Source organism: Magallana gigas, chromosome 6, assembly GCF_963853765.1.
Source record: "Magallana gigas chromosome 6, xbMagGiga1.1, whole genome shotgun sequence".
Lineage (NCBI taxonomy): Eukaryota > Metazoa > Mollusca > Bivalvia > Ostreida > Ostreidae > Magallana > Magallana gigas.
Genome location: NC_088858.1, coordinates 223,789 through 238,807, shown reverse-complemented (window position 1 = coordinate 238,807; position 15,019 = coordinate 223,789). Strand labels below are relative to the sequence as shown.

Here is a 15,019-nt window from a genome sequence, read left to right as displayed (position 1 = left end):
ATAGATATCTTTAAAGCACCAACGCTGTATTTTTATAAGAAAAAGATGATACTATATTTTGATTTTTTGATTAACAGTGGACATTTATCCGCACACATTAGTTATGGCTACTATCATATCCTGTCGAAAGTGAAAAATCAAATAATAATGCAAACAACTGTTTATTCCACAAATATGTGAGACTTTAAAAATCATTGACAAATCAATAAAGCTAAAAAAAGTCAACACTACGACAAAGCAGGTTTTGTTATCATTGCAGTTGTTTTTTGTCTGGACAGCTGGCGACGCTTAGTTTTTTCTTTTGCTGGTTTGTGTCACTGCCGGGTCCGGTTTTTCTGGGTCCGAAGTATTTCTGGGAGACAGCATACAGCAGCACGCCCGTACCCAGCATGGTTACCATGGCTCCGGATCCTAGCCCCGCAGCCACCATCAGGGATTTCCCGGAGACGTGCGGGTTCTTGGCGATGACCGTTGTTGTGGTCCCGCCGGTAGGATGGAAACACTCACACTTAACGCGCCCCTTTTTCTGTATAAACAATTATATAACAAATAAGGATATTAAGATCCGAAAGGTCAACAACTTAATGACAAATACAACTAAACATGGTCAGTCGTTGAGTTAAAATTTTAAACTTCTACAAAATAAAAGATGTGCCAATTGTTTACTACTTGTATTACCGAGCGTTGCGCCTAGGATCTAATGAAAGTTTAGATAAATGAAAACAAGTAGACAATTTTTGGGAAAAATTAACAAGAAAATAGAATGAGTCTATACTACTATATCAAAATAATAGACTCGAATTTTTGAGCTTAAATACCGATAAATCGGAAGTGTACTGTCTTTTGTTTTATATATTTTAAACATCATTGGTACTTGAAGATTACCAATTTGTTTTTATTTTTTCTCAATCAAGCTTCGTTAATTAATAATCAACGAAAATTCCTAAAAAAATTCCGGAAATCATCTGGATTTTTTTGGATTTTACAATCTTTCGCATGCACATTACATTCACGCTAAATCATGGGAGGCTCTTTATTTTATGTTTCCACAATATCACATTTGCATGGATAAACTTGGAAACGATAAAACAAATTCGTGTTAATTTTCATTGGAAATTTTTTCTGTTCACCAAAGAAAATACAGGAGATAACTCGATCTAACACAGCGCATTTACTATAAAAAATCCCGAGAGTTTTGAATGTCAACATGGTGTGTAAAAAACGTTGTTGAAATATGTTGAATTCTGCAATTATAGAATTAAACTTTTCGAAGAAAGTTATTTACAGCTTCAAAATGGTTTGTTGTGAACAATTTGACTGTTATTTTCAATGCAACTTTATTGATTTTCTCCAGAATCGTGTTGGAGCGATTCTGCAATTTTCTGCTACATTACGGGTGTATGGGAGTTATTTTAACTGTGGTGAAGACCTTTCCCGAGACACAATTAGATTATTCCAACTCAGCAGAGTGCATTGAAATTAATAGCATTATTGTAGGCTTGAAGTTTGGTTATGCAAATGTCAACAATATACGGTGATATGCAATGTCAACCCGTGCATGCACGGGTCAAGTCTGGTATATAAATAGTGCCTGTTTGGGAGGGTAACTGTTGGAATTGACACCCCGAGACAACCATTGTCAACCGACGCGAAGCGGAGGTTGACAATGGTTTTCGAGGGGTGTCAATTTCAACAGTTACCCTCCCAAACAGGTACTATTTATTTTATTATACTGAATGTCTTAATTTTAAAGAAACTTTTACTGCTTTTATATAGAAATGAAGTGAATTATACGGCGAACCGTACGCGCATAATTTACGCGCATGTAACAATTCGTTGTGTTACCCGTTGCCAAGTGTGTTGCTAACGCTGAGGGTAATAGAACGGATTATCAACTTCGTCTAAACCAATCAGATTTCAATATTTAACATGAAAGTATAATAAAATAAATTATTATCTTAATCAATCTTTGTACTTACTCTAGTTCTTATCAGAAGTTCAAGTTAAATCATTATGTACTCGTGCCTTAAAAACACTAACGTAATCATCCAATTTAAACTAGAAAAGAAACAAGCCATACATACCGCCCATTCCTGAACTGAAATTATATGAATAGCGCAATTGAATTATGTATCAATGAAGAAATAAAACACTATCGATGATACATCATGATAAAAACTTTCTATCAAAATATCAAGAATTACCAGCTACAACATCACATGTTTCTCTTTTATGTTGCGTTGTTGTAATTGTCTTTCCCGTTGCAAATGTTGTTGCTGTCTGTCCTGCAGCAAGCGTTGTTGTTGTCTGTCCTGCAGCAAGCATTGTTGTTTGTGATGTCTGTTCTGAAGCAAGCATTGTTGTTGTCTGACCTGCAGCAAGCGTTGTTGTTGTGTCTCCTGCAGCAGGCATTGTTGTTGTTGTCTGTTCTGCAGTAAGCGTTGTTGTTGTCTGTCCTGCAGCAGGCATTGTTGTTTGTGTTGTCTGTTCTGCAGCAAGCGTTGTTGTTGTCTGACCTGCAGCAAGCGTTGTTGTTGTTTCTCCTGCAACAGGCATTGTTGTTGTCTGTCCTGCAGCAGGCATTGTTGTTTGTGTTGTCTGTTCTGCAGCAAGCGTTGTTGTTGTCTTACCTGCAGCAAGTGTTGTTGTTGTTTCTCCTGCAGCAGGCATTGTTGTTTGTGTTGTCTGTTCCGCAGCAAACGTTGTTGTCTGACCTGCAGCAAGCGTTGTTGTTGTCTGTTCTGCAGTAAGCGTTGTTGTTGTCTGACCTGCAGCAAGCGTTGTTGTTGTCTGCCCTGCAGCAAGCGTTGTTGTTGTTTTTCCTGCAGCAGGCATTGTTGTTTGTGTTGTCTGTTCTGCAGCAAGCGTTGTTGTTGTCTGACCTGCAGCAAGCGTTGTTGTTGTCTTTCCTGCAGCAAGCGTTGTTGTTGTTTCTCCTGCGGCAGGAATTGTTGTTTGTGTTGTCTGTTCTGCAGCAAGCGTTGTTGTCTGACCTGCAGCAAGCGTTGTTGTTGTCTGTCGTGCAGCAGGCATTGTTGTTTGTGTTGTCTGTTCTGCAGCGAGTGTTGTTGTTGTCTGACCTGCACCAAGTGTTGTTGTCATCTGTCCTGCAGCAAGCGTTGTTGTTGTTTCTCCTGCAGCAGGCATTGTTAATTGTTTTGTCTGTTTTGCAGCAAGCGTTGTTGTTGTCTGACCTGCAGCAAGCGTTGTTGTTGTCTGTCCTGCAGCAAGCGTTGTTGTTGTTTCCTCTGCGGCAGGCATTGTTGTTCGTGTTGTCTGTTCTGCAGCGAGCGTTGTTGTTGTCTGACCTGCACCAAGTGTTGTTGTCATCTGTCCTGCAGCAAGCGTTGTTGTTGTTTTTCCTGTTACAAGTGTTGTTGCCTGTTGTCCCGTTTCTAGTGCTATTTTTGTTTGTTCTGGTTGAATTTGCGTTGTCTGTGCTGTGCCAAGCGTTGTTATTGTCTGCACTGATCCAAGTATAAAAGTTGTCTCTTTTGATGCAAGCTGCTCTGTTTGTCTTGTGGATATTTCCTTATTTGTGGTTGATTCTGGACCATTTTCTGGTAATGACGTAGACACTTTATTGGAAGTTGTTGTATGATCATTGTCGGAAGTTGTTGTATGATCATTGTTGGACGTGGCTGATGATGTGGTTGTTGTACTGGGTATGACAGTCGTCGGTGATTCTGTTGTTGTCGTTGTGGTGGTGGGAGGGGGTGGTGGTAAGCCTTTTAAAGGAAAATATTGCATAACTTTATTATAATAGCTATTATATGATAGATACAGATAGTTACCAATTTCATATCTTTTAGGATGGATAATTGTGTGTTTTTGTTGCAATTTCTTACGAGTATATGAAAAAAAAAATCTATGTAATACGTAGGAAAAAGTAAAAGGCAAGTGTATTATACTTGCTGTCATTATTAATCAACTTGCAAAAGTAACCTAAATATGTATTTGATTTTTACATTCCATTTCATAGGTTTTCAAACGTGAAGTTGTATACTATACACGGGTTTTAATTCAAATATATTAATCAATTGTTATCTGCATTAATTTATAAACAATAAATACTAAATAAGTGTTTTTTCTAACCATGGTTTTCAAAATGGATGGTCATGCACCTCACTTCTCCAAGAATACTACAAAACGATATCTTTGTTAATAGTGAATTGTTAAATTAACCAAATTCATGCATCGAGATTATAAAACATTTAAATAGACATTGTACTTAACATAACAAAATATCATACTCAAAGGTTTTGCATACATCGAAAACAACCTTAAACTGGAGCAATAAGTACACGTTTGAGCTTGAAGCATATTACAATGCTACGTACAGTTTTTTACTGTTGAATCATTTGTGGAGACATACGTTGTTTGGATTATGTGGGTCTTCTTTATCAAAGATTTATTATTCATTTAATTGATCATATAAATAAATCGGTGATGAAGAACTTAAAAAACATGATATTCACGATGTTTGCTTTCACGGATTTAATCGATTCAACAGTTATACAAAATGGAACCATATGAAACATTTTGTAAACAACCAATAGAAGAGTGTTGTTACCCTGAAGATGATGTCTGGAAGCAGTACTTCTCCGTTCCCTGGGTACTGTTTTGAGATTCAATCAACACGTCCCTTTGACATTCGTTGGGAGACAGTGCGGTAAAAATATGAACGGACATTCTCGATCTGTCATGCAACTCAGGACTAAAAGATGGAAACTACTTGTGATTGTCGATCAAATATAGGGCTGCTATTCTTTTTATAGATATGAGCAATTAGTCAAGTTATCTGTATGAGCACACAATGAGATCATACTTACCAATTCTGATCATCTCCCTTGCTTGTTCTAAATATCACGTGACACGGTTGCCCTGCAGTGCAACTGAATTCCGAGTTGTTACTCGGTGAAGGGGAAATAAAAAGGCTCTATAAATCATAAATTATAATTTCAAGGTTTTTCCTGCATATATAAAAGAGATGCATTGAATCGAAACAATACTAAAATATGCAAAAATGTTTGCATTTCATTAATAGCAAGTAAAAAAAATAAAAAGAGAAAATGAAATTTCAAGTTAAATAAAACATTTTTCCAAATACACATACAGTATACGAAAAACATTCCAGACGATTTCCTACTACATGCATCAATACACTTCAGAACAAACAAAAGATAATAGGAAATTCTCATAAAGACCGACAACATCCGCCCTAAACTTATTTTGGAGACGTCGACATAACACTTGACTTCGGTTTAGAGTGGATGTGCAATAAACATACTTGTCCGTTATCAGGTAGTTGAGGGACAATATCTGAAACAAGAAAATGCTTTTAATTAATCCCAAAAAAATATTTATTTGCATTATAAATAAAAAAAGAAGCGATTTGGTTCATTTTATATATTTAAGATTAGTATTTTGCAAAGCTTACCCGGTTCTGTTAGAATGAAACAGCAAACACTGTCGTAAACGTAACCCCTAAAGAAATGGATATATTTTTTTAGTAGATGACGCTTCTGATGCGTATATTTGTTATGAACGATGCTTTCTCTGCAGGAAAAGGCATATTTTTAAATTTGAATGCTGAAGTCTATGTTAATGACGTCATTTCAGAAACATCTAATAACTACTTGATATAAATACTAGAAAACTGATATTAGAATACAAAATAAAATTTTAGTTTTCAGTATTTAGGTGTTTCATTATTATCAATAATTCTTTATGTATTCAAATAAACATTTCGATAATGTGCTCTAGATTAAGCGGATTTCGTTAAATGCTTAGTTGTTAGGATGCATTAAGACGTGTACAATGGTCCTATTGGTACAATATATCAACATACATCGTACTTCATTGAACATTGAATTTCGTTGAATGACTGAAAATTTGTGTTTAACAAATAAAGACGAGCCCACAGTGTAATTGTACTGTCATAAACCATACGTTATTGAAGTAAACACCTTATGCCCAAAGTCAGGCAGAATTCATGCTTTCCTGTCGCGTTATGTACCACTACAGCATTTCCAGTAAAGTCACGAGATCCAGACATTTGAGAGCGAGAAATATTAACAGAGTCGAAGTTGGTTCCATTCCATGTGACATAAAAAGAGTTTAAACTGAAAAATAGGTAAAATATGAGATTTTTATTCTTTTGTTTTTAAATTAAACAACCAAATTATCAAGGAAAATGACATTAAAAACAAACTATAATTTGTTAGGCAATACATGAGACAGAACGCAAAAGTAAGAAAAATACATACTACTATTTCATGTTACATACTTGCTTGTGTCTGTCACTGAAAATGGTATATCGCAGTTTTCCAAGAGAGGGCATCTTATTAGTGTGGGTAGAGCAACATCTCCAAATTTTGCCTATTATGCATATAATACACCAGAAATGATTTTCATAGTATCCTTTCTTTGATCATTGTAAAAATCTTAATAAGTATGTGGCAGATATTTGTATTATTTAAATTTTTTTTTCACATAAAACTCATAGAATACTAAAAAGTATTCTAGACAATACCTGTGAACTTGTACAACTGTTGAATGCTTGAGCAATCCCGAAATCTGCAATTCCATAACAAATATTAAAGATAACAAAACAGATTCTTAATCTTCTAAAGAAATTTATAATAATTTTTACTCTGAAGCCAGTGGTCTCTGAAATAAGAAAATCTAATGCGGCTGTTGAAGGCCAGTCAAATGGTTTTTTCTGTATTTGGTAGGGCAATTTTGGGAAAAGAATAAAAGGGTTAATTTGATCTTTACCAAAAATGAATAAAAGTTGAAATTTTTCCTCATAGATTCGAAATCAGTGAAAAGTGTATGTTTTTTCTCGCCTTTTTGACTTTAAACCTTTATAAATTTGTCCTGGCCAATTGTTATACACAATCAAAGAAACAAACAGATGGTTTTAAAACATTTGTCATTGACAAGTATACATGTATGAGAGTAAACAGTACCATGCTATTTAGCTTATCAAATTCAAAATAGGCAGTTCTAAACACAACTATTCTGCTAAAAAGTGTTTTTAAAATGAGCGTCTCTTAAAATTACCGAAAACAGACACTTTTAGAGGTGTGAAACATTTATGATAAATGCAAACTAAACCAACTTCATAAATATTTAATACTTATGATCAGTAAATTCACATATTTATCAAATAAATTTGATGTCTGATGTTTCGTACCAACTCTTTAAGACAATTTAATACTGTGCTTTAACTGAGTATATGATGACACATATGTTAAACGATAAAAACAAACCTTTAGAACAGTTATAGTCAGAGAAACCAGATCGACAAAGACATTGGGAAGATGGCGAACTTCCGTCACAAAATCCCTCATTGTAACAGGACATTCCAGCACAGGAACCTTTAACTAATATGTAATCTGTTTTATTTGGTAAATTTCTAAAACCAAGCATCAATAAAATGTGTAATTTAATATCGATGGTTATTAAATGGTATATTTTTGCTACCAAATATAACAAAAACCCTCACCTAAGTTTTGAATTAGTAAAACAAATAATAAAAACAGGATTCTGCTTGAAAAAATGTTATTGAAAAACTGTAGATACTCAGATTATGAAAACCACTTGCAAACAATTTGTGAGAAACTATAACAAGTTTTATGACATCTGCGATTGCTTAAACTATTCTTTTTTTAAATTATATTGACTTGTGAACAAATATTTTGATACATGTACCCCCCCCCCCCCCCCCCCCCGCTTTTCTATTGTATTTTTAAAAATCTTCTTCTTTATCTCCCTTTTTCTCTTTTCATTTACTGCTATTATTTATTATCTATTTTTTTTGCAAGAAAAACACATGTTATCACACTACACGGGTAATCTATTTCCTTTAGATTAATAAGATATTACAATATGTAGAATCTTGAAATGTATGAAATATGTGTGTATGTGGATTTATGTTTAAAAAAAAAAATCAAAAAAACCTCAATATGTATGATATCAAATACTGAGTAAAACAAAATGATGTTTATTATTGCATTATCAATAAACTTCTTTCAAATTTTGCACTAAGCACGAACCTGTAACCTTGGGAAGCACACGAATAATATAACATCTGGTATCCTTTTGAGCACTGAAAGGAAAATACATCATCAAATTAAGTCCTGAATCAAAAATTATATTTTGTCAATCAAAATTATCTAAATATCTTAAAAATGAAAACGCATTCAAAAGGGTTGTTAATGTATCACTCACTTTGCTATGTATTCTGAAGATGAATCTAACGGTAGAGAGAAACATAGCTGAAGATCAGTGACGTTGTCGATCAATATAACGCTTTCAAACACGCATGGCTGATTTATTGCATCACGAAGCGGAAAAATATAAACTCCGTCTTCAATAGTTTTGTCGACCTCCAGTTGTGGACTGAAAAGATCGGATATCGGTGAATAAGTTCACAGTTATTAAAAAATGGGTTTGAATATACAAGTGTTTTCTGCTCACCATTTCTCAACTCCCACGCGGTTTCTTGCCCATAAATTTAAGTAACATTGTTGATTTACGACACACTGTAATATCGTTGAAGTTGGTAGAGTTGGATTTACAAAATAAGGATTTGTCTACAAAAAATGTGAAAAAGTCAATTGTATTATGTTAAAAAGGTCTCCATGTATTTAATATAACAATTTCATTAATATTAACATTTTAACCTATAAATATATACATCGCAACGTGTTACAGGGTTCAACCTTCTATACTTTTACGCTTGCGTATTTACTATAAACAAAACACAAGCAGGGCTCGCGAAGATTCCCCTTGACAGGTTTGTTGATAAAAATGTGTCTTATTCACTCCTCCCAAAGATTTTAAAATAACCAGAATTATTAATTTGTAAGTATGTTTTTTGAATTTTTATCACAGGAGTTTCTACACCTAAATTTATTTGGTAAGTGAGGCCCCTTGAGGTTTTATCTAACATCTTTATGTCTGTTCATTTCAAAATAAACTGAAATTGGTAAACCATTTATGAATTCTGGATAAAGTGATGATGTGTTCCGTTTAGAAAGTCCCCTTTAGTTCGTTTTCCAAGATGAAGATCTTGTAATTTTCAGCACGTGTCAATTATTACTTTGTAAGCATGTATTTTGAATTTTTATCACAGGAGTTGCTACACCTAAATTTATTTGGTAAGTGAGGCCCCTTGAGGTTTTATCTAACATCTTTATGTCTGTTCATTTCAAAATAAACTGAAATTGGTAAACCATTTATGAATTCTGGATAAAGTGATGAGGTGTTCCGTTTAGAGAGTCCCCTTTAGTTCGTTTTCCAAGATGAAGATCTTGTAATTTTCAGCACGTGTCAATTACTGTCAATCAAAGTCCACGTGATACAAATACATGTAAATAATATAAGATTAATCCGGTTTGTCCGGCCCTCAATTTCCGGATGCTCTTAATTACAATGATTAGGCATTTTTTATGTACTTCAACTGTTACATTCAACGCTATCATTTATTTCCTTACGATACAGCGGGTAAATCGGAAATTAAACTAATGTGTTTTAGCTGCAATGTCCCTTTAAATTTATTTCCTTATTTTTAACACCTCTTTGTTAAATTCAATTATCAGAAGAATAAAACAATGGGACAACAGACATAAACTTTATCATTATTTAGGAATATTAAGTTATTTAAAATTCAGAACCATCATAATATATGTAACTAAGTCTAAAGTATTCCTTGAACAACGTTAAACATTTTTACATGAAAAGATGTGCAGACATATATACGACCAATGGGTATACAAAATATATGATTTAATTTGTGTACTTGATTTCCATAGACATATATATAATATATTAACCGAAAGAGGAATGGAGAAACCCTTCTACAGGGGAAATATACTATTTACACGATTTCCTTAGAGGGAGCACTATGGAGGAAAAGCTGCTTTACAACAGGGCTGTAAACTTATTGAAAAAATATACATGAATACCTCTGTCATAACGTTGAGATTTAAAAAAAAATAATTTTCAATTGTTGATTGCAATCTTAGTGAAATAGAAGATACACGTCGTTTACAAAATAGTTTACCTCGTCTGGTTCCAAAATATCTCCTGCAACACAAAATGTAGATGATTTAAGATGTTACAAATGAATACATATACATAATTATCACATGTTTATCTCAATACACGATGGATGATATGTCAAGTAGAAAGTTTTGCTATTAAACTGCGTATTCTTACCCAACGTGCCGTCATAATTAAACAATAAATAGGTTTAGGCGGTTGATTGACACAGAATGAAAAAGTTAAACAAGAGGCCCATGGGCCACAAATCGCTCACCTGAACAATAGTCCTTGTATCATTTTATTTCGAAAGGGTTTATTATGAAGTGAACTCTGAATAAATATTGTAAAACTCATATATTTCAAGATTTTGCCATATATTAAACAATACATAAAAAGAAGAAACAATTTTATCTTTGGCATGTTTTTATTCATAGTTATTTTACACATCAAATGAGACTGAATTTTAAGCTCGAAAATACCCATTTGCATTTAAAAAAAATCCCATTTCACTGAAAAAATTGAAAAATATTCGTTAAATAATTCAAAGATGATATTGGCATCTGTTTTGTATTTCAATCATTAAAGTAAATCCACCCTCCTGTGACGTCATACATTTTACATAAACCATGAATTCATTAAAATTTTTGCAAGTAGATTTGTAATTTCTAAGTAATTATAGGTGCACATACATCAGCAACTGAAATCGGTGTTTACTTGGAGATATTTTATAAGCGTTTTTCATCCTTATATTTGACATATTTCAATAATGACAAAGGGAAATAACTCTTTTCTATTTTTCTCTAAGTGATATATCTAAATGCTATAATTTTTATAATGTAAACAATTGTTTCTTTTTTTAAGAATTAATTTTAGTTTTCTGGCATAGTAAGCAATAAAATTTAAATATATAAACAAGTATCCATCCACTTTTATTTAATTTTTAAACAAGAAAAAGTGTGATTTTCAGATGATAATTTCAGCCTTTGGTTTTTATTACCTTACATCTTAAATAGTATGGATACATATATATTTTATTTATTTTTTTTATGAAATTCAAGTCCAATAAGTTAAAAAAAGTTTTTTTAACTTTGAACCCATAATTTTATAGGTAAGGAGATAACTTAAGAGCTTCTTCATCAAATAAAAATATTGCAGGTGTGATTAGGACATTCGGCATGTTAGATTTTGCATTCTCATCGATCATCTGTCTTATAGACTAAACTAAAAAAAACACGGAAAGTCTATATATAGTTGATAAAGTCTATCAATGATTCCTACTTTTTTTCCATAACCATTTTTTATCTTTTGTTCCTTTATCTTTCCTAACTGTGTGTTTGTATATCAAAACTTCGTAAAAACTAAGATCCACACCTTTTTGAAGTTGTTTGAGTTTATGATCTTTGATCCCGATCACTTGGATCCCGATATGTGAGTAATTGATGTCGGGATTGAAATTAAAAAAAAAACCCCAAAAACTAGTCGATAAACATAAATATGTATTTCCAGATTATATAACTATGATAAACTTATCATGGAAATTTCTTCTTTTTTTAAATCTTCTTTTAATAAAAAATGATTTAAACAATTTAGAATCTGCACTATCTTAGAATGATTGCATAGTAATCTCACAAACTGTAACATTGTAATTCTTAAAAACAACAGTTTAAAAACATTTTCCCATTATATAAGTCTATGTTAATCTTTGAACATATTTTGGAGCCGTACTTAGTATTAGTCCGGGGATCACGGTTTTCACAATTTAGAATCTACACTATCTTAGGGTACTTGTATAGTAATCTCACTAATTTTAGCACTGTAGTCCTTGAGAATACATTTTTAAAAACATTTCCCCCCATATATTTCTATGTTAAATTTGTCTTTTTTAACCAACTTTGAACCCCTATTGGGACCCCAGTATTGACCCGGGGATCGCAATTTTTACTATTTAGAATATTCACTACATATACAAGCTTTGGTGTAAATATTGGCATATCTGGTGCAGTGGTTCTTAGGAAGAAGATTTTTTAAGACACCCACCCAAGTTTCGCAGTTTCGCAATTATCTCCCTTTTAAAAAGGGTTGTGCTCTTTATTTTAAAAATTTAGAATCCCCTTTCCATAAGAATGCTTTGTACCAAGTTTGGTTAAATTTGGCTCGGTGGTTCTAGAGAATAGGTCAAAAATGTGAAAAGTTTACAGCCGGACGGACAGACGGACGGACGGACGACGGACAACGTGTGATCAGAAAAGCTCACTTGAACCTTCGGTTCAGGTGAGCTAAAAACACTAATTTAGGTGAATAGTGTGGAGATGTAAATGTGAGGTTTAATGCTGTTTTATATTTTTTTTCATGGATTGATAGATATATGTTCGAAAATGAAAGGTTTGTTTGTTAATTTTTAAGGAACTTTTTTTTTAAATGCGTAAGTTGTTGACGGCCTGTAGTAAATGAGTTGTGCACAATTATTCACAATTATCATTATTACAGAAAAGATTGAGGTTTAACACACGAAGTAGTAAAACTTGTGATAAAAAGAATCTGTCATGGTTTCCGATGGTATATGATTTTTATCCAACAGTCGTGTGTTTCAATCCCCTCGCCAAGGCTCGGGGAAAGAAAACACAACTCGTTGGATAAAAATCATACAACATCGGGAACCATATGAGGTATCCTATATATTATGTACATATACTATTACTGTTGCATCTATAAGATTGATCAACCAAATATAATTCTGTAATCAGTCAGTAACAAACCTGTAAAAAGTGTTTTGTTTTCACGATGAGTATCAAGTAACACATTTATTCACAAAAAGCGATGATCTACGTAAACCCATGTATACAAACTGCTTAAAACATCTCGTCCAATTTTAAGTCATTTAAACTCTTCGTTCACTTATGTTTACTTACAATGTACTTTAAACGTTTTCTTCCCTTTCCTATGCAGAGATTTGAGCAAATCTCGACGCTGCTATTTTGTTCTGCTCAAGACACAACAATGTGACGATTTAAAGGGCAACTATTCTAATTTCAAAGAATTTCAAAGGGCAACTACTCCAAATGATTTAAGACATTACGGCAAGTAGTTTCTATATTAAATAATATGAAATAATATGAAATGAGTAGGCGGAACGTCGACCAATGACGGCCATATTGGATAATATTAATTCTCACCGAACAAACATAGATATATATGAAGCAGTCAGATGCTATTTTTAAACCAATTGAAGTGTGACATTTCAGTCCGAGGGAAAACAATGTGATATGTTTGATTTATTACCTGTTGTAACATTAATTTGGAAGCAGATCTCGTCTTCAATTCTACCTGTTCTGTAGTAGCAAAAAATCAAATTGAATATTAATTATATTGCACACAGTAAAAACAATTAGAAATAAAGAACCACTACAAAAAATACCTCGGATTAGCAACAGAATCCAGACATATACGTTTCAGGCCAAGTTCGTGGCCAACTACTGTCAGGGTTCCATAAACAATACCCCCTGCTTGTGTTGATGAGTCTAAATCCATTGACTGAACCTTTAGCGTTTTATCGGAGAATCCAATTTCTAACGCAGGCCTAAGAAAAGACAATATGATAATTTCGAGAAGTTCTTTACTTAAAAAAATTCATAATCGAAAGTACATACATGGCATGTATATTTTTGGTGATGCTGATCGGCATAGTACAGGGTTCACTGATGTAACATGTCACGCTCTCGATGAGACCTACATGAGTGAAATGTCCCTGAAATATTAAATACAAGATGGTTTTTAATATATCATGCATACAAACTCTATAAAACAAATCGACATGAATCAATGAATAGGCTTACCCCGTTTTCAATTGTGTCTGTTAGATTTCGATTTATATCTGTAAAGCATATTAGAATTTAAAGTTTTCAAAAACCATCAACAGAAATATTTTCATTTTATTCAGCTCTAGAATAAAAAAAAAAAAATAAAACATATTGAGAATCCAAGCAACTGCTCCTTATCTAAATAATGATAAGAATATTTCAAATGCTTAAACAAAGATTCATTACATGATGATTGCCTATCTATTGTTCCCTTGGACGTGCAAAAATATTTTTCAAAAGATTCAGTTTCCGTTTTTAAACAAAACAAATTTTCCATTTATTTACTAAGAGATACACATTTTATTTTATCTTTTATCATTGATAATTTTATTGAACCTCTCTTTCTTAATATCTTCCTCAATCGCGTGATAACTTACGCAAAGCACAAGTAGGTCCTTCCAATCCCAGACGACAAAAACAACCTCGAGTTCCGTTACTTATGAAACAAACAGCGTCGTTTTGGCAATATGATTGATCATTACAAAATCCTATGAAGATATTTGAAAACACATTTTATATGCTCTAGATATATCTGGTTTTATTCCATTATACCCTATGTGTCTCAAAATTAATTGCAAACGCAATATCTATTTTGTAGCAAACTAGAACATTTAAGAACATGATACCGTGTTCACAGAGCTTTCCCCAGAATCCCTCTCGACAATGACACCGGAAGTCCCCTGTCGACTCAGTCTGACAGTAGGCGTTATTCAAGCACGGGGCTGCCGTACATTCTGTAGGCAAACACAAAAAAATGAAGCAAAATGAATCAAAATTCCGTTGAAATAAAACCATCAAAAATTATTATATCCTTCTGTTTGTCGATATATATTCAATACTCATCTTTTTTCGCATAATATACAAAGATTTTATATAGCGTAAGCATAATATCCGATATAGAGCACGGGAAATGTTTTCAACGAAAATCTTACCAGCGCCGACAGCAGGTTCCGAACACTCAACCCTAAAATCATAACGTCTAAAAGCCTAACACGTTACCGTTACGCTATGTAAGTCGATGTTGAATATGGCGGTTATTATATATATTAAACGTAAATACATATGATTGACATCAAACAATTTAAATCATTAATATTTCCAAATCA

At 33.1% G+C, this 15,019-nt stretch overlaps 1 protein-coding gene across 1 annotated transcript; it reads right to left on the bottom strand.

Annotated features, from left to right (window-relative positions):
* Positions 1 to 151: 151 nt before the first annotated feature.
* On the bottom strand, positions 152 to 14,627 carry LOC105319101 (uncharacterized). Its single transcript, XM_066088126.1, has 23 exons — positions 14,540 to 14,627; positions 14,291 to 14,401; positions 13,890 to 13,927; positions 13,704 to 13,801; positions 13,472 to 13,633; positions 13,336 to 13,385; positions 10,076 to 10,098; positions 8,488 to 8,603; positions 8,239 to 8,409; positions 8,064 to 8,116; positions 7,278 to 7,391; positions 6,536 to 6,579; positions 6,290 to 6,381; positions 5,970 to 6,125; positions 5,441 to 5,487; positions 5,291 to 5,322; positions 4,833 to 4,939; positions 4,574 to 4,717; positions 4,096 to 4,142; positions 2,373 to 3,728; positions 2,205 to 2,285; positions 2,085 to 2,098; positions 152 to 526 (listed from the first exon to the last, which is right to left on the bottom strand). The coding sequence occupies exons 4-23, from the start codon at positions 13,736 to 13,738 to the stop codon at positions 251 to 253; spliced, it is 3,120 nt and encodes a 1,039-aa protein (XP_065944198.1). The 5' UTR covers positions 13,739 to 13,801; positions 13,890 to 13,927; positions 14,291 to 14,401; positions 14,540 to 14,627; the 3' UTR covers positions 152 to 250.
* Between the last annotated feature and the right edge of the window lie 392 nt (positions 14,628 to 15,019).

Bases quoted from the DNA above. Each gene is read 5' to 3' on its own strand.
- LOC105319101 (XM_066088126.1), bottom strand. From the start codon at position 13,738: ATGCCGATCAGCATCACCAAAAATATACATGCCAT. The intron at 10,099-13,335 runs GTAATAAATCAA...TTTGTGTTGCAG, and splicing joins CCAAATTAATGTTACAACAG to GAGATATTTTGGAACCAGAC. The intron at 6,580-7,277 runs GTTTGTTTTTAT...ATGGAATTGCAG, and splicing joins TGACTATAACTGTTCTAAAG to ATTTCGGGATTGCTCAAGCA.